Source organism: Chiloscyllium plagiosum, unplaced genomic scaffold (genome assembly GCF_037043375.1).
Source record: "Chiloscyllium plagiosum isolate Xiang-an unplaced genomic scaffold, Cpla_swu_hap1 HiC_scaffold_27, whole genome shotgun sequence".
NCBI lineage: Eukaryota > Metazoa > Chordata > Chondrichthyes > Orectolobiformes > Hemiscylliidae > Chiloscyllium > Chiloscyllium plagiosum.
The window spans coordinates 15,173,989-15,197,584 of record NW_028270165.1 but is presented as its reverse complement, the minus strand read 5'-3'; the positions used below and the strand labels follow the sequence as shown (position 1 = coordinate 15,197,584).

Here is a 23,596-nt window from a genome sequence, read left to right as displayed (position 1 = left end):
TGTCTATTTAAGATTACAGCATCTGCAGTTTTTTATTTTGTCTCTAGTAAATGGTGGAGCAGATTCGATGGGTCAAAATATCCTAACTTCTGCTCCAATGGTCTTGCGGTCGTAGGTTTGTGCGGATCTTGGGCTCAATGAGCAGCAGCGCCCACTGGAAGCAAGGTTCATAGAAACATAAAGGCACTACAGTGTGGAAACGGGCCCTTCTGCCCAACAAGTTCAGAGCGACCCTTTGAAGAGTAACTCACCCAGACACATTTTCCTACCCTATCACTCTGCACTTACCCCTAACTAATGCACCACACCTACACATATTTGAACACTATGGGATTATTTAGCTTGGCCAATTCGCCCAAACATGCGCACGTTTGCACTTTGGGAAGACACTGCAACACGCAGAGGAAACCCACGCAGACACAGCGGGGAATTACATGCAAACGCCACACAGACAGTCACCCTGAGGATGGAATTAAATCTGGGTCCCTGGCGCTATGAGGCAGCAGTGCTAACCACTGAGCCACCACCCTCCCTTCCCCCCCCCCCCCCACTCCCCCAGTACAAAACAAAAAAGCCTACCAACTCTCCCACTACCCCCACTGTCAGAAAGGGCAGGAGGATCAGTCCTGGGGGTGACCCTCAGCAGCGTTACCGGCAGAATCTGATTGTTAGGAGCATTGGTGCTTCCGCTGGTGCTTGTTCAAGCTGCAGGACATTGTGAACCTCTGCCCACACTTGGGGCAGGCAAACGGCCTCTCCCCAGTGTGGACCCGCTGGTGCGTCAGTAGAGTGGAGGAGACAGCAAAGCCCTTCCCGCACTCGAGGCAGGCAAACGGCCTCTCCCCAGTGTGGACCCGCTGGTGCGTCAGTAGAGTGGAGGAGACAGCAAAGCCCTTCCCGCACACAGAGCAGCTGAAGGGCCTTTCCCCAGTGTGGACCCGCTGGTGCTTCAACAGGTCGGAAGAGCGTGTAAAGCACTTCCCGCAGACAGAGCAGGTGAATGGCCTCTCGCCGGTGTGGACCCGCTGGTGAGCCAGCAGGTCAGAGGAATCGCTGAAGGCCTTCCCACATTTGGGGCAGGGGAAGGGCTTCTCACCGGTGTAGACCCGCCGGTGAATCACGAGGTGGGAGGAGCGAGTGAACACATTCCCACAATCGGGGCAGCGGAAGGGCCTCTCCCCTGTGTGCACCCGCTGGTTCCTGATCAGGGCGGAGGAATCGCTGAAGGCCTTCCCACACTTGAGGCAGCTGAAGGGCCTCGCCCCTGTGTGAACCCGCAAGTGCCTCAGCCAGGCGGAGGAATCGCTGAAGCTCTTCCTGCACTTAGGGCAGCTGAAGGGCTTCTCCCCAGTGTGCACCCGCCGGTGCCTCAGCAGGGCGGAGGAATCACTGAAGGCCTTCCTGCACTTAGGACAGGAGAATGGCTTCTCCCGGGTGTGACTGTGCCGATGTGTCTCCAGGGCAGACGGGACACGGAAGCCTTTCCCGCAGTCGCCACACTTTCATGGTTTCTCCATGGCCGAAGCTACAGTTGCACACAAACGCGTGTATGTCCCCTCCCTGCCTCGAATTCCTCTTTCCAGGCCAGATAACTGTTCAGGCTCCACACTCAGTGCGTTGCTGCAACAGTAGGGTCTCTCTTCCAGTCCCACTGAAGCTGAAAATGTACTGAAACAGGAACCAATTGGATCATAGTTGAAAATTGTTGCAGTCCCGGTGGATTGAGTGACTCACAAATGCTGGAGAATCAGAGTAGAAAACTGCAGGTCAGGCAGCATCTGAGGAGCAGGAGAGTCAATGGTTCAGGCATCAGCCCTTCATGTGTTGATTTTGAAACTTCATCTTCAGATCAAATAGTCTGAAAAGAGATTACAAAAGTCAACACTGTCAGTCCAGGGTAGAAATTCAGAACATGCAATTCTACTTTCTGCAGAACATTCTTTTGTTTTATTATTCCACAAAACTGAAAGCACCATCCCTCTCTCTCTCTCTCCCCCTCTGTTCTCACTCCATTCTAATTCTCCTGAAATTGCTGATTCAGGATCTGACAGGGACAGAAGAGCAAAACAGTCACAACTGACATCTCTCTGAATTTTGGATATCTGCACCTGAAAATTAATATCTTCCACGACATTGGGATACTGTTGAGAGTGAACAGGTCTGATTTTTGGAAGCAAAAATATAGTGTGTAAATTCAGGATGAACCGGCAATGTAGCTTCTTGGCAACCAATCAGACACAAAATGGTAAACGTGCCCCCACAGGGGAGTTTTAGAATGAGACATCAAGGCTATGACACCAGAGAGAAATTGAACAGACTGGCATGGCAAACCAGAGTCATCTAGATATACAGCACAGAAACAGGTCCTTTGGTCCAATGGTCTATGCTGACCAGATATCCTCACTGAATCTGGTCTCATTTGCCAGCATTTGGCCCATATCCCTCTAAACCCTTCCTATTCATAAACCTATCCAGATGCCTTTTAAATGTGTCATAATTATACCAGCATCTACTACTTCCTCTGGCAGCTCTTTCCTTACACGCGCCATCTTCTGCATGAATTGCCCCTTCGGTTCCTTTTAAATTCCTCGCCCCCTCCCCGGGCCACCTCACCCTCAATCTTTTACTCTATAGTTCTACACTCCCAGAGAAAAGACCTTGTCTATTTACCCTATCCATTCCTCTCTTGATTTTATAAACAATGGAAGCATCAACGGCTCAGGGCGGGGATGGGGAGGGTGGGGGGTGGGGGGGGGGGGGGGGTGGGGGCGGGGGAAGTATGCTGAATGTGCTGGAGCCAACGCGTAAGAAGAGGACACAAAACCTTGAAGCTGCAATGAGGAACACTGCATGTGCTGTACTTGTACCTGTTGATTTTATTTGTGGGAATCAAGTGCATTTTAAAAATAAAAACAAACAAGATATCTATCCCTCCCCTTTCCCCATCTCCTCATGCTGTCCTGGACACAGAGTGAGAGAATTGGGAGCAGGAGTTGGCCATTTGAGCCTGCACCAACATTGAACACATCATAACTGAATATGAATATACCTACAGCCAGGTGGATAGATTGGGTTTTCTTTCACTGGAGCAGAGGAGATTGAGAGGTGACCTTATAGAGGATTATAATATCATGAAGGGTACAGATGAGGTGAAAGGCAGGTGTCCTTTCCCTCGGGTGGGGCGTTCAAGATTAGGGAGCAAATTTTGAAGGGGAGAGGAGAAAGATTTTAAAAAGATATGAAGAGCTCCATTTCTTTCTCCGGTTTGTGTATGGAATGGGTGTCCAAAGGGAGTAGTGGATGCATGTAGAGTGACAATGTTTAAAAGACATTTGGAAATGTACATGAACAGGAAAGGTTCGGAGGGATATGGGCCAATCACTGGCAGATGGGACTAGTTGGGTTTGAGAACATAGTCAGCATAGACTAGTTGGTCCGAAGGGTCTGTTTGTGTGCTGTATGACCGTGCAGCTGTTCTGAACTGGTCTTAAAACCATTTTCTTGGAAATCCAAGATGGCGGTGGTTTGAGTGGTCTGCTGTGCTGGGCTCTGTGCCATACCCCCGGCAAGGTGGACTTTTACCCCCTCCCCCCACCTCATTAACCATCCGTAGGAGAAAACAATCGCTAATATAAACTTACTGAACGTCTAGAGCTGCTATAATTGTGGTTTGACAGCTTTAGGACCAGAATGAAAGCAAATGAAGGAAAAGGGCCGACAGGGGTGCAGCAGGTAGGGCACTCCCCTACTGCATCGGGGGCGCCTGGAGCCATTGCTCAAACTCCCAGGGCAGACCCTTTGGGTTTAATGGGGCAGCAGCAGTTACTCTCGGTGTTTGCCAAACTCTGAGATAAGATTGAAGCAGCGGTGGAACCGCTATCTGCCACACTGGAAAAGCATGGAGCAGGAAATTCAAATGTTGGCCCGAAGAGAATAGGCAGCGGAGGAGAGGACCGTGGCATCGGAGACCGTGGCGGTTGTCTCAGGAGGAAGGATCTAAACGCTGGAAGACCAGGTTCGGGTCCTTCAGGAGCAAGTGGACGACCTGGAAAACTAAAGTAGAAGAAATATCTTACAGCTCGTGGGTCTTCCGGAATGTGAGGGAGGCGAAGACTTTATTGGATTCCTGGGGCTGAAGTTGGAGTTGGGCCTGTTGAGTGTGAAGCGGGCCCACCGGATCGAAATGCGCAGGTCCGGGTCGGACCCGCAGCCCCGCGTGGTCCGAGTGCGCCTCCTGCATAAAAGAGAAAAACAGTTAGTGATTGTAACAGCAAGAAGACTGGGAAGAGATCCACAGGCTTTAATGCACAAAGGCTCAAGAATAATATATTTTCAGGACTTCTCGGGAGCCTGGATTAAGAAACGGGCATTTGTTGAAGTTAAGAGAAAATTAAGGGATCTGAACAGAAAATATTCTTTGAGGTCCCTGACCGTATTGCGTTTCTCTCATGGAGGGATGGTATATAATCTTGATTCAGCAGAAAAGGCGAAGGACTTTGCAAATTCTCTGAATTAAAGAAATCGAGTCGGGGTGAAGGCGGGAGGGACATCATTACTTTTTTGCCCCTTTTCTTGTGGTTATCGGCTTTATACGTACTGCCTTGACGTAAAACTGGAATTATATAGTATATCAGTCAGTTAGGTATTGTCTGAGGCCATTTCTTTACTGCTGTCCTTTTGTGTTTGGATTGGGGGTGGCTATACCTGTGCTTAAGATGTATGGAGAAGGGGTGTGGGGAGATGGGCAACCATTGTTAACTCTCAGAATGTAAATAACATGTTTTTTTCAATCTGTGAATTGCCTGGAGTTTGGGGCACAGCCTCAGTGGGAAGGAGGCAGGATGGTGGCAATGGTGGGGTTGGGGGGTTGAGGGGGGAGATCTCTACATAATTGGGGGTTATTTGCGCATTTGCTTAAGTTATATGTGGTGGTTAGATTTTTATTTATAGTAGTTTTGAATAGGAGCAGTTTTTAGACTTTATAGAGTTAATGTCTTTGTTGCTCACCACACCTCAGATAAGCTTCCTCCTCTTGGGAAACCACGGGCTGCCCTGGATGACCATGGCTACTGATTCATTCAGGTGGTGCCCCTGGAATGTAAAAGGGAGCCATTCCCCCATTAAAAAGAAAGACGGTGCCGTCAAGCCTCAGGAAGGAAAGGGTGGACACATTTAATTGATAAGGAACATCTGAAACTGCAGCAAGGAGGTTATGATAGGGTATTCTTCTCCTCCTTTAGCTCCAAGTGTAGAGGAGTGGCTATACTGGTAAGAAGGAACCTCCCTTTCCAGGTAATTGAGCAAATTAAGGACAAACATGGACTGTCCGTCATTCTTAAAGCTCTCATACATGGTGAAGAGTATGGCGTCCTGAATGTGTATTGTCCCCCCGGTGCACCCTCTTAAATTTCTAATTGATGCAGTTGCTAAATTAATGAGTCTTGGGGGACGCCGCATGGTCACTGGAGGGGATTTTAATCGCCTAATAGATCCCGAGGTAGACAGGGTGCCAAGGGGCCAGGCAGGTACACCCGCGCAACCTAAGCAGTTGGTGGACATGTGTGAGGAGTTGGGATTAGTGGATGTGTGGAGGCATCTCCACCCTAGTGGAAGAGACTTTACTTTCTCTTCCAACCCACACAAGTACCACATGGGAACTGACACTTTTTAATGCCATTGGATTGCTTGGACAGAACATTGGCTTGTGAAATTGGCATAATTGCTGTCTCGGACCATGTGCCAGTGTAATTAGATGGTAAAATCAAGAGTGGTGGAATGGATGCACAGTACTGGTGCATGGACCCATTCCTGTTAAGGGATAGCAAATCTGTTGAGTACATCACAAGAGTTCAGAGCCTTCTGGGATATCAACTCGGGTGCGGCCAGTAATCCGGAAATACTGCAGGAGGCCACTAAGGCATCTTTATGAGGCCTGATTATTTTTTATTCAATGACGAGAAGGACGCAGAGGAAGGAGTAACAACAGATGTTGGAGACCCGTCTGCAGATAGCTGAGGAAGTATATTACAATAGGCCTTCACTGGTCAAGCTGCAGCTCTCCGGGCTGCTCCCAACTCATTGCACACACTGGGAAAAAAAAAGGTCTGCTTTGCTCAACAAAGATTGTTTGATTTTGTAGATAAGCCAGATAGATATCTGGCCAGAAAGAAAAATGTTTCCCAATCTATTATGTCTGTTAGAGAGAAGGCTGGTACAGTTACCCCTGAGTTAAAGAAGATTTAGGGAATACTTTGCAGGGTTATATCGGTCGGAGGGAGATGAACATGGTGCAGCGAGAATACAGGCCTTTTTTGAGATCCTGCATCTCCCTAGTATAAACGCGGAACAGGTTTCCTGTTGAATGGGCCTATGACAATACAGGAGGTGCAGGATGCAATAAAGCATCTCCAAGGTGGCAAAGCACTGGGGTCAGATGGATTCCCAAGTGAATTCTTTAAGGAATTCATAAATATGTTGGTGGGGATGTATCGCTATTCATATGCACAGGATTATCTTCCGCCCTCTCTTAGGAAGGCTAATATCTCCCTCATTTTAAAGGAGGGGAAAGAGCCCGAAGAATGTGCTTCATACAGACCCATTTTACTGTTGAATGTAGATTTTAAAATTCTACCCAAGACGCTGACCCTGAGGTTGGAAAAGGTGTTGTTCTGTATTGTGAAAGAAGATCAGATGGGTTTTGTTAAGGGCCGTAGCTCCTCCAACAATATCAGGAGGGTACTGAACATGGTGCAGGTATGCCAGCAAAGGTTGATCCTGGGTTCGGTGACCTCCCTAGATGCAGAAAAGGCATTTGACCAGATAGAATGGCTGTACCTGCTTGGGGTCCTCAAGTGCTTTGGTCTGGGTACAACCTTTGCTAGGTGGGTGGTGGTGTTGTATAATGATCCTAAAGCAGCAGTCAACACAAATGGCACTAAGTCAGATAACTTTAATACTGGGAGAGGTAGTCAACAGGGGCGTCCTCTTTCACCACCGCTATTTACCTTGCCAATTGAGCCATTAGCTGAAGCTACCAGGAGGATTCCTGAAATAGTGGCGCCAGGACTGGGAATGGGGGAACATAAGATTACCCTATATGCTGATGATGTCCTTTTGTTCTTGGCCAATCTGGAGGAGTCCGTTCCTCGATTGATTCGAACAATTAATTTATTTGGGTGGGTCGGGGGAGAGAATTAGTGGAGGTGCCTGATCTGAAGGATGGAATGCAGTTCCTGTTTAGATGGTCGTCAAAAGAGTTTTTGCATTTGGGAATTTTTATTACTCCTGCCTTCCACCAGCTGTAAAAAGCTAACTATGTACAATTACTGGAGAGGATAAAGCAGGATTTGCAGCGATGGGACGGATTACCGTTTTCATGGTTAGGCCGAATAGCTCTGATTAAAATGAATGTTCTTCCTCGCCTATTGTACCCCATGAGAATGCTCCTGTTGTTGCTACCCAGATGAGTATTACTGAGGCTCAATGGTTGGCTCGGTTCTTTTATTTGGTGTCGCAGCCGCCCCCTAATTAAGTTTATCAAATTGCAGCTCTCACAGGATGAGCAGGAATGGACCTTTTGGACTTGAAGAGATATCAAATCTGCGCTTTCTTAGCATATGTGTGTGACTGGGCACGAGGGGACTCGGGGTCGATTTTGCTTGACGTTGAAGCATTGCAGTTGAGATGTCCCCTACTTAATCTATTATTCATTGATAAGATGAAATCCGAGACTGAGCAGTGTAAGAGTACAATCATTTTAAATACAGTGAAAGCCTGGAGGATAATGAGGCAAGACAAGGGCAATTGGCTGATGACCTCACTGATTACCCCACTGGTGGCAGCCCAAGTATTTAAACCTGGGGCAATGGACTCCGGCTTTCAGTCCTGGGAGAATAAGGGAATCTTCTGTCTGAGAGAGTTATTCGAGGGTCAGGTCTTGATGGCATTTAGCCAGCTAAGTCAGAAATATGCATTGTCTAATAGGGACCTTTTCCGGTACTTTCAGCTAAGGGATTATATACAGAGGAATACCACGCTTCTGGCTCAGCATTACAGGTCAAATGTGGAGTAAAGAGTACTCTGTGTACAGGTGCTCTTTCAGTTAGTACGTTGTATCATTTACAGAAGGGACGTACCTAAGGGGATGTGGAGGGACTCTCTAGGATGTGGAATCGGGAGCTAGGATAGGATATTTCATTAGAAGTATGGCAAGATATATGGGAAAATGTAAGGAAAATTTCAATATGTAACAAAGCACAGGGCATGCAATTGAAGATTTTACACAGGGCTTATGTGGCGCTAGAGAGGCGAGCTAAGTTCAAGATAGGCACATCACCAGGGTGTCCCAAATGTAAAATTAATATAGGCACTCACACACTGCTATTGGTCATGTTGTAAGATCCAGAGATACTGGAGTGCTATAGTGAGGGAGCTGAAGGACATCCTGGGGGATTGAAGTTAATGTGAATCCGGTATTTCTTCTTCTGGGGTTGCCAAATTTGCCTTCTCTTGGAGAACACAGGAACAGACTGTGTAACATTCTTAAGCACTGTGTAAGGAAGAACATTTTAATTAATTGGATGTTGGAAAACCCCCCAGGGCTTATGGGGTGGCATATGCTGGTGATGGAGCATCCCCACCAAGATGACCTCACAAATATGGTGCACCACAAAATAGTAGTTTTACAAGACTTAGCGGCCCTTTCCAAATTATATTGATGCAGACTGATCAGCAGTATTAATTAGAGCTGTGGTATAATTAATACTGCTGATCAAGTGGGAATCAGTCCGGGCGCTCATGGGCCCTGGGAGGGCAAGGCTGGGTGAAAGGAATACGGGTGCAATGACTGGTGCTCCCATGGATGGGAGCCTTAATGGAGGTGTGGTGAGTGAAATAGAATAAAGTAATGTGATAGAATTCAAATTAACTTAAATTATGTTTAATTTTATTTTTATTCAATTTGATTGTAGTTTAGTTTAAGCTAAGTTTGTTCTAGTAGAATAATAGGTAGCTCATTATTAATAGTATCATAATATGACATTGTTGTACTGCTATTTTTCTGTATTTTGGTATTGTTCTTTTTTGTATAGAGGTCTTGTGAGAGATTTGAAAAAGTTTCTAATAATTTTTTTTTAAATTCTTGCCTTCCCCATAACTATTTTTGACATTCAAAAGTCAGATGAACTCAGCTTTGAATATATTCAATATGTCCCAAACTACAGGAAGGCATCCCCACTTTGAACTAATTTCCTCTTGCTAATATACCACTTGCCTTGCTGATTGCTTGCTGCACCTATGTGACAACTGGCATTGACTGGAGTAGAAAGCCTGAGCAGAAGGTAGCTGAGGCACGTTTGTACATCCACACATCATTCCTGATGAAGGGCTTTTGCCCAAAACGTTGACTGTTCTGCACCTCGGATGCTGTCTGACCAGCTGTGCTTTTCCAGCGCCACAATTTTCGACTCTGATTTCCGGTATCTGCAGTCTTCACTTACTCCACATCCCAATATATCACCATTTAAACAATTTACCTCCTTTCTGTTTTTATTTCATAGGAAAGGCTATAACTTCACACTGCGTTACCACGTTTACCATGTGTTTGCCAATTGAGACACATACCTGAACCAACTTTGCTGCAAGTCAAGAACTGAACACCAGAGTGAAAAAATAAAATGGAAAAGGGGTGAGAAGAGTGTGTTGTACTCACAGATGTTGGACAGAGGAAAGAATTTGCAGTCTGGGATGAAGTTAAATCTTCATTCATAGAGAGAGGAGCAGCAACACCTTCACAAGCGCATTGTCCAACTTCCGCATTCAGACAATTTGGGGGAGGCTCTCAATTGCAGGAGGACCACACTCCTTCCGGTCCTTCAGAGCTTCCCATTGGGCGATCAGAAGAATGTTGCGCGCCATTTCCGCGAACAGCAAAGAGCATTCGTCGTATTTTGCTGACACCAGCGTATATGCGCAATGCTTCCTGACACCGAGAAGCATGCGCAGTATGCCCAGTGGAGATGCTGGTCCAACTGCCAATCGGAGAGAAAAAAAGGCTGGAGCCACACTTCTTTTGTTTTCCTGGGGCTCAACAGTTTATTCCTTTTGCATTTTGTCTGGCTGCTCAATTTTTGAATGTCTTTTCCCCAGGGTAGAGGAAATTCAAAACTGGAGGGGCATAGGTTCAGGGTGAGAGGGGAAAGGTTTAAATGGGACCGAACTGGTAACATTTTCATGCAGAACGTGGTATATGTATGGAATGAGCTGCCAGAGACAGTGGTCGAGTCTGGAACAATTACAACATTTAAAAGGCATCTGGATGGGTATATGAATAGGAAGGGTTGAGAGAGATATGGGTCAAATGGTGGCAAATGGATCACCGGATTAATTTAGAATATGTGGTTGGCATGCACCGACAGGTTTGTTTCCCTGCTCTGCAACTCTATGACTCTATTACTACTTAATCTGAACCAACTTCACAAGATGAGGAATTGGCCATTCCATCCTTACAGCCTGTCCTCAACTGTGGCCTAATTGCACAGATTTCAATGCAAGTTTCAGAAAAATGTCTGGAGCTTTTTTAAAAAATAATTGAATTTGCTTTCAACCTTTACTGATGTTTTTGAAAATATCATTTTAGCGATTCTCAATGTTAAAGATCAGCCATTTCTCACACCACACCCTCCCATCTCCCAAGTAGAGTCATCACCATCCGCGCTCTCTCGATCCTTAGATGGGCTGATACAAGAAAGGATGAGGGTGGGGATGCAAGTAGAGAAATTGGACGGGAAACAGAGGCTAGGGGGAAGAGAGAGAGAGAAATGGACACGGGGACAGAGCATTGGAGTTAGAGAAACCCTGGGGGTGCACAGGGTGGGGGGCAAAGCGTTTGTCAGAGAGCGAGAGAATGGGGGTGCAGAGTGTGGGGAGAGAGAATGGACGTGGGTCAGTGGGTGGGGAGAGAATGGAAGGGGGGCAGAGGGTGGGGAGAAAGAGAGCAACAATGAGTGTTAGGAGAGGGTGGGGGGAGAGAGAGGGAATGGATGGAGAGCAGAGGATGGGGGAAGAGAGAGAATGGAGAGGGGCAGAGAGTGGGAGGAGAGAGAGAATGAATGTGGGGAGAGGGACTGAATGGAGGAAAGCAGAGGGTGGACGAGAGACTGGACTGGACAGGGAGCAGAGGGTATGGAGATAGAATGGACGGAGGTGCAGAGGGTGGCGTGTGTGACGGGGGGGGGGGGAGCTGGGATAGCGAGAGAGAATAGACAGGAGGCGCTGTGGGCATGATTGGATCTTGATTGAATGGGGAGTTAGTGAATGCGTCCCACCCACTCCCAGCATCCCCTTCTTTGCACATGCGCAGTGCAGATTTTTGTGAAAAACGCGAGAGAGAATCTGGAGCGTGAACGCAATTACCCTCAGATCCTGGCATCAGCAAACCACTGCCTTTCTGTTTTAAAAAGTAAATAAAGATGTGGGCAGTATACTGGGAACGGCAAGAAGTGGCTAAGAAACTGAACCGAGAGTCAGCGCTTTCCGGTGAGGGGAGCTGGGCAAAATCAGGAGGATGGAAGGATGAATTCGAGTTGGAATCCATTGAAAGGTGGAGGAAATGGGAGACAGAGATTTCGGGTAGGAGATAGGGAAGGCTGCTCGGTACAAACTAGAATTCTCTTATCCTATTTCCTGCCCTGCACTGACAGCAATTATCTGTTTTCTCAAGGTATTAGCAGAGGAGGATTTGCTGTTCAGGCGTGCACAAGAAATTTACTCAGGGCCTGAATATCAGCAGCGTTTGAATCCAGGAGGGGAAATTATTTCGAACATCAACGTGAATTGAGAAGCCCTGTGATTATACGCAGCCTGCGTGGGAGTGTTCCAGGGTTCTGGCTGTGCAGAGAACTTTAACTCTGCAGCGAAATGTGGACTAGTGTTCTCGCCGTAGACGAGCCCTTCTTTGGATCGTTGAAGCTGCTGAGACGCAATGATCCCTGCACCGTGGAAACTCTGTGGAAGCAAATTCAATTCCCCAAACGGGCTGGAGTGTCACCAGGACTGGCATGAAGCCAATCGATTCCTTCAATCCAAGACTGTAGGTGGTGCGGCAGCAGCTGCCTCACAGTGCCAGGGAATTGAGTTCGAGGCCACCCTCAGGGTGATTGTCTGTATGGAGTTTGCACTTTCCTACCCCCCTCCCCCTTCTCCCATCTCTTGGTGCTCTGGTTTCCTCCCAAGATGTGCAGCTTAGAGTGGATTGGGTGTTCTAAATTCAGGGATTAGCTGCGGAGGTTATTGAGTGGGATGCTCTGAGGGGGGGTCAATGTGCATTGTTGGGCCAGAGGGCCTATTTTCACAGTATCGGGGGTTTGATGATTCCCCCAACGTGTCTGCAGCCTGGCTTCCAGCTGCATCTCTCTGAGGCGAAGGTCCTCCAACATGTGTTTTCCCTAGTTTCCAGCACCCAGAACCTCCCACCTTCTGCAAATTGAAAGACAAGTCCCACCCTGCCCTCTACAATGTGTGCTATGTAACTGCTTATTCAGTTTTAGTGGCCCAGCAGAGGCTGGTAGCCAAGTTCGGAACACATGAGGATGGCATCAACCAGGACCTTGGATTCATGTCACATGACAGGTAACCCCACTTCACTGTCACACTCTCGCACATCCACACAAAGCACACACTCTCACATTCACACAGATCCCTCCCTCAGACACACACACATATACACCCTCTCACAGGCTGATACTCTATCACTCGCACACTTTATCAAGCACGCACACACTCACCTATACTCTCATGCATGCGCACTTACATATAAGCCTTTGGTGTGATTTTGTATTTGCAGATACATTGTGCGTTTTTTGAGCCAAATACAATCTACAGGCAGTTAATCCACGTGAGATTTTATAAATTCCTACTTTGGAAATAGAACCAGTCTCACTCAAGATTGGGATACAGACCTTAAGTTGTCTCGAGAATGTGTCTTCAAACAAGTTCTGGGATTTACATATTAATGAACCAAAACCTGCAACCCATTCTAAAAGATGAAAGACTTCACAACAATCTAAGTTGGTCTATATCATTTCTGTTGCATGAAACTGCGATATTTTGCTATAAATTCTCCTATGATCCTTCTCCACAAACACCTGATGAAGGAGTAGTGTTCCGAAAGTTCGTGCTTCCAGATAAACATGTTGGAGTATAACCTGGTGTTGTATGATTTTTAACTTTGTTTCTTGTGAATACATCCCACACTTCCCGGTGCTGCCAGTAAACCTTACAATGTCGATGAAACGATGCAATACCTGCAGAGATGAAAAACTTACAATTTCTAACAATATTAGCTACTCATTCACTGCTCCTTCTGATACACGATATTGGAAACTTAGTGCAAGAGGTTGAAAGAAATGAGCAGTTTTAAAACAAAAACCTATTGGATCTCATAGCTTTCATTGACAGTCTGAGACTGGGGTTAAGTTCAAGTAACCTTTATTGCCACCCAACTTTGTTACAGCTTCAGATTTCCCCAGCAAAAAAAAAGTGTATGAAAAGAAGCATTTTTTTAAACAGCTCAAAGCTCACACACTCCTCCCAACTCCACTTCCTTTACTGTTGGTCAGCACCAAGTTGTCCCTTTATAATTGGATTCTTGGTACAGCCTTAAGCTGAAGGAAGTATTGCCTCACTCAGCAATTTCCACCCACACACTGTATCCATTTAAGTTATTCCCACTCATTTGACACGGTGGGGGGGGGGGGGGGGGGCAGTCAAGAGTCAACTATGCTGCTGTGGGTCTGGAGTCAGGTGCACGCCAGACCGGATAAAGGATGCAGTTGAGATGACTGAGTGAATCCTTTCCCACAATGGCAGTTTCCTTTCCTAAAAGGAACATGAGTGAATTAGATGGCAGTTTCTCCCCCCCAAAAATGGTTTCATTATTAGATTCAGAACTCCAAATTTCTGACCGAATTCCAATCCCACCATCTGCCTCGGCTGGATTCAAACCCCGGGAATCCCCGGAACTGAGTTGATCGTCCAGTCGATAATGGCACTCGGCCGTCACCACTTCAATCCCCCTGCAATGGCATGTGAACTCAATAGACAATAGGTGCAGGAGTAGGCCATTCTGCCCTTCGAGCCTGCACCACCATTCATTATGATTATGGCAGATCATCCGCAATCAGTATCCTGTTCCTGCCTTATCTCCATAACCCTTGATTCCACTATCCTTGCTAGCTCTATCCAACTCTTTCTTAAACGAATCCAGAGACTGGGCCTCCACTGTCTCCTGGGGCAGAGCATTCAACACACCCACCACTCTCTGGGTGAAGAAGTTTCTCCTCATCTCTGTCCTAAATGGCCTACCCCTTATTTTTAAACTGTGTCCTCTGGTTCGGCACTCACCCATCAGCAGAAACATATTTCCTGCCTCCAGAGTGTCCAATCCTTTAATAATCTTATACGTCTCAATCAGATCCCCTCTCAATCTTCTAAACTCAAGGGTATACAACCCCTGTCGCTCCAACCTTTCAACATAAGATAGTCCCACCATTCAAGGAATTGATCTCATGAACCTATGCTGCACTCCCTCAATAGCCAGAATGTCTTTCCTCAAATTTGGAGACCAGAGCTGCACACAATATTCCAGGCCAGCATGCTATTAGCTTTCTTCACTACCTGCTGTACCTGCATGCTTGCCTTCATTGACTGGTGTACAAGAACACCCAGATCTCTTTGTACTGCCCCTTTACCTAACTTGACTCCATTTAGGTAGTAATCTGCCTTCCTGTTCTTGCCACCAAAGTGGATAACCATACATTTATCCACATTAAACTGCATCTGCCATGCATCTGTCCACTCACCTAACCTGTCCAGGTCACCCTGTAATCTCCTAACATGCTGCTCACGTTTCACGCTGCCACCCAGCTTTGTATCATCAGCAAATTTGCTAATATTACTATTAATACCATCTTCTATATCATTAATATATATTGTAAAAAGCTGCGGTCCCAGCACTGATCCCTGCGGTACCCCACTGGTCACCGCCTGCCATTCTGAAAGCGAGCTGCTTATCACTACTCTTTGTTTCCTGTCAGCCAACCAATTTTCAATCCAAGTCAGTACTTTGCCCCCAATACCATGCGCCCTAATTTTGCTCACTAACCTCCTATATGGGACTTTATCAAAGGCTTTCTGAAAGTCCAGGTAGACTACATCCACTGGATCTCCCTTGTCCATCTTCAGAGTTACATCCTCAAAAAATTCCAGAACTCGCTGGTGGCTCCGCAGGTGGGAGGAGCAGGTGAAGCCCTTTCCACACTGAGAGCAGATTAACGCCCTCTCCATGATATAGACCCTTTGGTAGATTACAGTGTAGATGTCTGAGTGAACCCCTTCCTGCACACAGAGTATGTGAATGGCCTCTCCCTGGTGTGGATCGGCTGGTGCCTCCACAAGTTGCCCACATGACTGAAGCTCTTCTCGCACTTAAGGCAGGTGAATGGCGCCTCTCCGATGTGGACCTGCTGGTGGGTCAGCAGGGTGTAAGAATCGACAAGTCCCTTCCTGCACTCAGAGCAGGTGAACGGCCTCTCCCCCAGGTGAACCCGCTGATGTTTCGGGAGGTGGGATGCATCGATGAATCGCTGCCCACACAGAGAGCAGGAGAACGGCCTCTCCCTACTGTGAACCTGCTGGTGTGTCTACAGGTGGGACGACTGAATGAATCCCTTCCCACAATGGCGGCACATGAATAGCCTCTCCCTAGTGTGAACTCGCTGGTGTGTCTGTAGGCTGCACAGCCAACTGAATACCTTCCCGCATACTGAGCAGGAGAACGGCGTCTCCCCAGTGAGAACGCATCTGTGGGTGTCTAGCCCCAATGGGGAAGGGAACCCATTCCCACAGTCCCCACATTTCCATGGTTTCCCCATGAGGAGAGCATTCTTTGTGTCGCGCTGGATTTGAAATTAAAAACAGAATGGATACATAGTCTCTCCCCACTATGAGGGGTGAGATTTTGATCCCCTAAGCTGAGTAAATTGTTTGACGCATTTTTCACAGACAGCGTACTGAATCTGTCTCACTCGGGTGTCTCAATATTATTCCTGCCACACCAGTGTTAAAAATCTCTCACACAGACAAAAGCAAACATTTCTTCTCGAATTGAATGGCTGCTGATATTCAAGCTCCAATGATTCAAGTGGCTCTGTCAGAAGATGATGTATCATTTGTTTTCAGATTTCTTTCTGCATGTCTTCCTCCAAAAAGAATCACAAATTGAGTGATCACTGTCAGTACTGTTAAATGAACATAACATCGGTGGCAATTCCTGTAGATTGCTAGATGAGTGCTGACCATATATTATGCAGGACGCAGAAAACCCTCATGCAATATGATAGCCTTAAGTGTGTATGGAGGACAACTTAATTTAGATCGCAATAACCTGGAACAAGCTGTTGACAAAGGTGCTGGAAATGGAGCTGAATCAAGAATATGATAATGAAATGTCAAGGCTGCTTGGGAAAAGAAAGCCAGTGAAGTTACTGAATGACTTCCTGCTGTCCTTGTAAATAAAAAAGAGACAAGAGATATAGAACGTAACTCTATTACTGCATTAGAAGGTGAAAAATCATAGTCACAAAGTTTTTATAACAGCCAATAATATCAGATATACACCATATGAAGCAAAAGATGTCGACATTTGAAATCAATGTGCCAATCCCTTAAATACTGCTCAGTTCCATGAGAAACTACCCTTATAATTCTGAACATGAGGAAAGAAGTAAACCTTTTCCAGGGTGCAAACTCTCTACGTGCCAAACTGAGGGAATACACAAGGAAAATACCTTTGAGAGGGACAGAGAGCATCTGAGCACCTTTGGAGAGCCTGCTGCCTCCATGGAGTCACTCCAGTTGCTACAAGTGAACAGTCTCCACCCCACACCACACCCCGCCACGCCTCTCTCTCCCCCTCCTCCCAGGATGAGGAATGGAAAGGGAGAGACTTTGCTTTGCTCCCAGATATTACCCAGAGGGAGGGAGTTTCACTCTGAAATTGACAGGGCTACCTCCACGTTGTGACGTCCACAATGGGGTGGGGGTGGGGACGCATTGCCCCTGCGCTGCCCTGCAGCTGAGGTACATGGGGAGGGGAGGACACTTTGCAAACTCCTTTCGCTCTTCTCCACGTCAATGCGGTTTGAGTTCAAGCAAAGCACGGGGTTTAATTTTAGCTTTACACTCTCAGAAGACGCCCACCTCTGTGAATCCAACACTTTACTCCCCCCTCCACTCCATGGAAATATCGATTTGAGAGACTCCAGAGTTGGAGTTGCTACCATACCTATTGTAGGGGGTTTGGTAGAAGCTGTTGATTTTAATGAACCATTTCAATTCAACTTCATCCTTGCCATTCAAATACTAATTTTACACAGAGGGTGGTTGATGTGTGGAATGAACTTCCTCAGGAAGCGGTGGATGCGGGTACAATAAAAAGACATTTGTTTTAGTACATGAATAGGAAAGGTTTGGAGGGATACAGGCCAACAGCAGGCAGGAGAGACTGATTTAGTTTGGGATCATCGTTCGCATGGACTAGTTGGACCAAAGGTCCATGATCATGCTGTATGACTCGATGGTAAGTTCATAGTTCCTTGAAAGGGGAGTCGCACACAGACAGCATAGTGAAGAAGGTGTTTGATATACCTGCCTTTATTGGTCAGTGCACTGAGTGCAGGAGTCGGGAGGTTATGTTGCGACTGTAGAAGACATTGGTTAGGCCACGTTTGGAGTATTGCATGCAATTCTGGTACCAGCGATCCCACCCTGACACACCATAAACCAGAGATAGTGACTGAAATTGACTCTGATACAAAATCAAATCATTAAATCGCTGCAGTGCAGAAAGAGGCCATTTGTCTCATTGAATGGGTACAGGAGTTGGGAGGTCATGTTGTAGCTGTACAGGACATTGGTTCGGCCACTTTTGGATTATTGCATTCGATTCTGGTCTCCCTACTATAGGATAGGAACGATGTTGTGAAACTTGAAAGTGTGCAGAAAAGATTGAAAAGGATGTCGCCAGGGTTGGAGAGTTTGTGGAAGAAGGAGAGCCTGAATAGGATGGGGCTGCTTCCCTGGAATGTCGGAGGCTGAGGGGTGATCTTATGGACATTTATAAAATCATGAGGGGCAGGAATAGAGTAAATAGGCTGGAGGAAGTGGTGGAGGCTGGTACAACTACAACATTTAAAAGGCATCTGGATGGATGTGTGAAGAGGAAAGGTTTGGAGGGATATGGGCCAAATGCTGGCAAATGGGACACTAGATTTATATAGGACATCTTGTCAGCATGGATGTGTTGGATCAAAAAGTCTATTTCCGTGCTGTATATCTCTATGTCTATTTGATAACAGATGCTTTATTTCTGTTGATGTAAATATTGTTAGGGAGAGAGAATTCCTCAAGCAGGGGATGATAAGAATCCTGGGAGACCCCTAATTCTGGTTTACTATCTAATGAACACACTTTAAGCACCAAATGTGCATTTATGTCTAATTTTGTTTCATTTTTCTTGTTTTATTCCCTGCTCCGATGACTCTCTCAGTCTGGATGGTTGTCAGGCTGAGAATATTGTGGATTGGGCCTTGATCGACTGAATGTTTTATTGCTCTGGAAGGTGTAAAAAGTTTCAGCAGAAAGCCAGCTGAGCTGAGAACAGACATCTTACTCTGTGGGAACAGGGAGAAGAGGACAGAGAAATCAGGACCTGAAATCCGAGCTGACACCAGATTTGTTATTAATGCTTTGATTAGCAGTGCCAACCCTCTACCTTTACCTCGCTTCCTATTCAACTTGAATGCCACGTACCCCCTCAATATTCAGATCCAATCCTTGTCATCCTGAAGCCACGTCCCTGTAAGGAGTCTCAGATCATAATTATTCTCTTCAATGTGTGCAGTCAATTCATTCAGTTGTGTAACATTGCAGCACACAATCAGCCATACAGTCTTCAGTTTCAATTCTTGTGTTCTGTAGAATCCAGTTTTGATTGATTAGATTCGATTCCCTACAGTGTGGAAACAGGCCCTTCGGCCCAACAAGTCCACACCGACACCCTGAAGAGTAACCCACCCAGACCCATTTCTTTCTGATTAATGAACCTAACACTATGGACAATTTAGCATGGTCATTTGACCTGACCTGCACATCTTTGGACTGGGACATTTACTTTCCGTGTCCCTTTCTATCATTCTCTGATGTTCATTTCCACACTACTACATTGCTCACCTGCCTTGATACGGATTGTCCATAAAAAATGCATGTTTATACATTTGCAGTAATCGAAGCAGGAGTAGGTCATTTGGTCCATTGAGCTACTCCACCATTCATAAGGATCATGGCTCATCTATCCATCGTCTCAGCTCCTCGTACCTGCATTATCCTGACTATCCTAAATTCGCCTACCATACAAAATCCCATCGAACTATGTCTTGAATATGGCTGCTTCTTCTGCTTCTTTGAGCAGAGAATTCCATAGATTCACCACTCTCTGGGAAAAGCAGTTCCTTCTCCTCTGTCTTAAACCTACTCCCCCTAATCTTGGGACCTAGTCTCACTCACTGGCAGAAACGACTTGATAGGGTGGGTCTGGGTGGCATGCTCATCGGATGGGTCAGTGTAGACTTGATGGGATGAATGGCCTGCTTCCACGCTGTATTGATTCTATGATTTACCGCAGTTGTGTTTGCCATTGACTGCAGCACCAGAACCTCCCACCTTCTGCAAATCGAAAGACAAGTCCCACCCTGCCCTCTTGTACGTGTGTTATCTAACTGCTTAATCATTTCTCGTGAATCCCAGCCCACACCTCCCGCTGCTGCCAGTAACCTTTACAAAGCTGATGAGACAATGCTATACCTGCAGTACTGAAAGTCGTAAGGCTTCTAACGATACCAGTTACTGATTCACCAATCCCACTGATGGACAGCATTGGAAATACAATGTTGGAGGCTGAAAGAAATGAGCAGTTTAAAACAAAAACTCATCTAACCCTTCACTAGGCTCCCTGCTCAGCACACTTTACTTAAATCACTTCAACTCCACATTGCAACAAATTCCCACTTTCCACCAATATCCTGAATGTCCTCACTCACTCAGTTGCTGTCTCACAAATGAAAGATTTCATTGTAGGTTCTGCTCCCAGTATGGACAAAACATGTTTGAAAGTTGCTCTGAAAGTCCAGTCTTCACAATGACACTTCTGCTTTCCTTCAGTCCAAATTGTACGTGCTGACCAGATATCCCAAATTAACATCGTCTCATTTGTCAGCACATAACCCCTACCCCTCTCAATTCTCCCTATGACCAGATGCCTTTTGAAATGCTTTAATTATACCAGCCTCCAACACTTCCTCTGGCAGCTCGTTCTATACACACAACACCTTCTGCGTGGAAAAGGTGCCTGTAAAGTTCCTTTTAAATATTTACCCTCTCACCTCAGACCTATGACCTCTAGTTTTGGACTCCCCTTCTCTGGGGAAAAGATTTTGGCTATTCACCCTATCCCTGCGCCTTATGAACTTTTATAAAGTCACCCCTCAGCCCCCAATGATCCAGAGAAAACAGCCCAGCCTATTCAGCCTCTCCATATAGATCAAACCCCCCAACTCTGGCAATACCCTTGTAAATCTTTTCCAAATCCTTGCAAATGTTCGTAACACTTTTCCTGTAGCAGGGAAACCAGAACCGAATGCAGTATTCCAAAAGTGGCCTAATCAATGTCCTGTACAGCCGCAACATGACCTCCCAACATCTGTATTGAAATGCACTGACCTATAAAAGCAAATATATCAACACCTTCTTTGCTATCCTGTCTACCTGCGACTCCACTATGAACCAGCACTCCAAGGTATGTTTATTCAACAACACTCCCCATTAAATGTGTAGATCCTGCCCTGATCTGCCTTTCCAAAATCCATATTTCAAAATGGGGTTGAGAAACGTATAAGCCGTGATTGAATGGTGGAGCAGATCTGATGGACTAAATGGCTTAATTTCTGCACCTATGTTGTATGGTCTCTTGCTGTCCCAGACACAGTGAGAGAATTGGAAGCAGGAATAGGTCATTTGTCTTTCCAGCTGGCACCAGCATTGAACAGTTCATAACTGGATATAAATATACCTGCATCTAGATGGATAGGCTGGGACTTTTTGCACTGGAGCATCAGAGGTTGAGAGGTGACCTTAGAGAGGATTATAAAATCATGAGAGGTATAGATGAGGTGAACGGCAGGTATTCTTACCCTCGTGTGGATGTTTCAAGATTAGGGAGCAAATTTTGAAGGTGAGGAAAGAAATATTTTAAAAAGACATGAGGGGCACATTTTTTTTTAAAGATAAAGAGTAGTTCGTGTGAGGAATCAATGTCCAGTGGAGTTGCTGGATGCAGGTACAGTTACAATGTTTAAAAGACATTTGGATAAGTACATGAATAGAAAAGGTTCGGAGGGATATAGGCCAATCATTGGCAGGTGGGACTAGTTTAGTTTCAGAACGCCGCCAGAATGGACTAGTTCGACTGAGTGGTCTGTTTCTGTGCTGTATGACTCTGTAACTGTTCTGTACTGGTTTTAAAACCATTTTCTTGCATTCTCCCATAACTTCTTTGTTCTTCAAAGTCAGATGAACTCAGCCTTGAATACATTCACTAACCGACCTAACTGCAGGAAGACATCCCCACTTCTGAACTCAATTCCTCTTGCTGATATACCACTTGCTTTGCTCATTGCTTGCTGCACTTTCTGACAACTGTCAGTGACTGGTGTGGAATGACACTGAGGGCCCTTTGTCTATCCACACATCACTCCTGATGAAGGGCTCGTGCCCGAAACGTCGACTCTCCTCCTCCTCAGTTGCTGCCTGACCTACTGTGGTTTTACAGCGCCACAATATTCGACTCTGATCTCCATCATCTCACTTTCGCCACATCTCAACATATCACCATTTAAACAATGCACCTCCTTTCTGCTATTTTTTTACACTGCAAAGGCTATAACTTCACAATGTGGGACTGCATTTTCCATGTGTTTGCAAGTTGACACACAGACCTGGATCAACTTTTCCAGAGTCTGGCCGCTCCCTCGGTTCACTCTTGAACCCCAGAATGAAAACGTGGTGATAAAAACACTGTTGTACTCACAAATGTTAGACAGAGGAAGGAAGTTACAGTCTGGGGTGAAGTTTAACCTTATGCAGAGAGAAAAGAGCAGAAGCAGCAGCTTCAGAGCTCACGGTCCAACCTCCGCATTTCCACAATGGCCGGCTCTGATTGGCAGGAGGACCAGACTCGTTCCGGTTCTCCACTGCTCCATGGAAAGCAGCTCGCGCGCCGTTTCTGCGGACACCCAAGAGTATGCGCAGTGCTTTGCTGACACTGGCGATCATGCGCAGTACTTGCTGACACCATGGAGCATGCTCAGTGTGCAGGAATTTGTTACAAATTTTAAAGTTAAAAATCACAAAGCACCTGGTGATAGTCCAACAGACTTATTTGGAAGCACTAGCTTTCGGAGCCCTGCTCCTTCATCAGCTGATTGTAGAGTATAACATCGTAAGACACAGAATTTATGATCTTATATTCCACAACCACCTGATGAAGTAACAGCGCTCCGAAAGCTAGTGCTTCCAAACAAGCCTATTGGACTGTAACCTGGTGTTGTGTGATTTTTAACTTCGTACACTTTAGTTCAACACGGGCACCTCCCGATCATGACAAATATTAAGCGTCCAAATGCGAATACGAAAGAAAAATGCCGAAGCTATTTTATTTTGCCGATTTTTTTCCCCTGTGCCTCGACATTTTATTTCTTTTGCATTTTGTCAGGCTGGTCAACGTTTCTGTCTTTTCCCCAGGTTAGAGGTATTCCAAAACTAGAGGGTAAAGGCTTAGGGTGTGTGGGAAAGATTTTGAAAGATCTAAAAGACTAGGAATAGAACATTCACCCCTTACTGGGCGAAAGTGAGGACTGCAGATGCTGGAGATTAGGGTCGAGAGTGTGGAGCTGGAATAGCACAGCAGGTTAGGGAGCATCCGAGGAGCAGGAGACTCGACGTTTCGGGCAAAACCCTTCGTCAGGAAATAGCCATGGGGAACTGCAGGGCTGTAGCGTAAACGACTGAGTCTAAGCGGGATGCTGTTGGGAAGGTCGGTGTGAATGGCCTGAAGGGATGATATGGTTCCACTGCCTTGGCCACGCGTATTTTGAGAAATGTGGGAGGAGTGGGTTCCAGTTCGTGGGACACTGACACGAGTCCTGGAGAAGGTGGCATTTGTGCTGTCACTCTCTTCACATTCTGCCCCCCTGTCCATTTTCTCCCCATCCATTGCCCCCTGCCTATTCTCTCTCCTCACACTGCACCCTCTATTCTCTCCCCCAACCCTCTGAACACCAGTCTGTTCCCCTGTCAATTTTCCTCCCTTCTCCACCACCACCAGCGACCCCTTTACCCCCTCCACCCCCACAATCGTCCTTTCTCGTGCCTCAGCCCTCTTTGATCGCTGTATGAAGTCTTTCTCAGGGAAGAGAGAGAATGGATG

The 23,596-nt window shown here is 46.3% G+C and overlaps 1 protein-coding gene across 1 annotated transcript; it reads right to left on the bottom strand.

The window, feature by feature from the left end:
* Window positions 1-668: 668 nt before the first annotated feature.
* On the bottom strand, window positions 669-9,915 carry LOC148143208 (uncharacterized). The gene is made up of 3 exons (XM_087975788.1): window positions 9,823-9,915; window positions 4,077-4,234; window positions 669-1,440 (listed from the first exon to the last, which is right to left on the bottom strand). Exons 1-3 carry the CDS (start codon window positions 9,913-9,915, stop codon window positions 669-671), a joined length of 1,023 nt encoding a protein of 340 aa, XP_087831914.1.
* Between the last annotated feature and the right edge of the window lie 13,681 nt (window positions 9,916-23,596).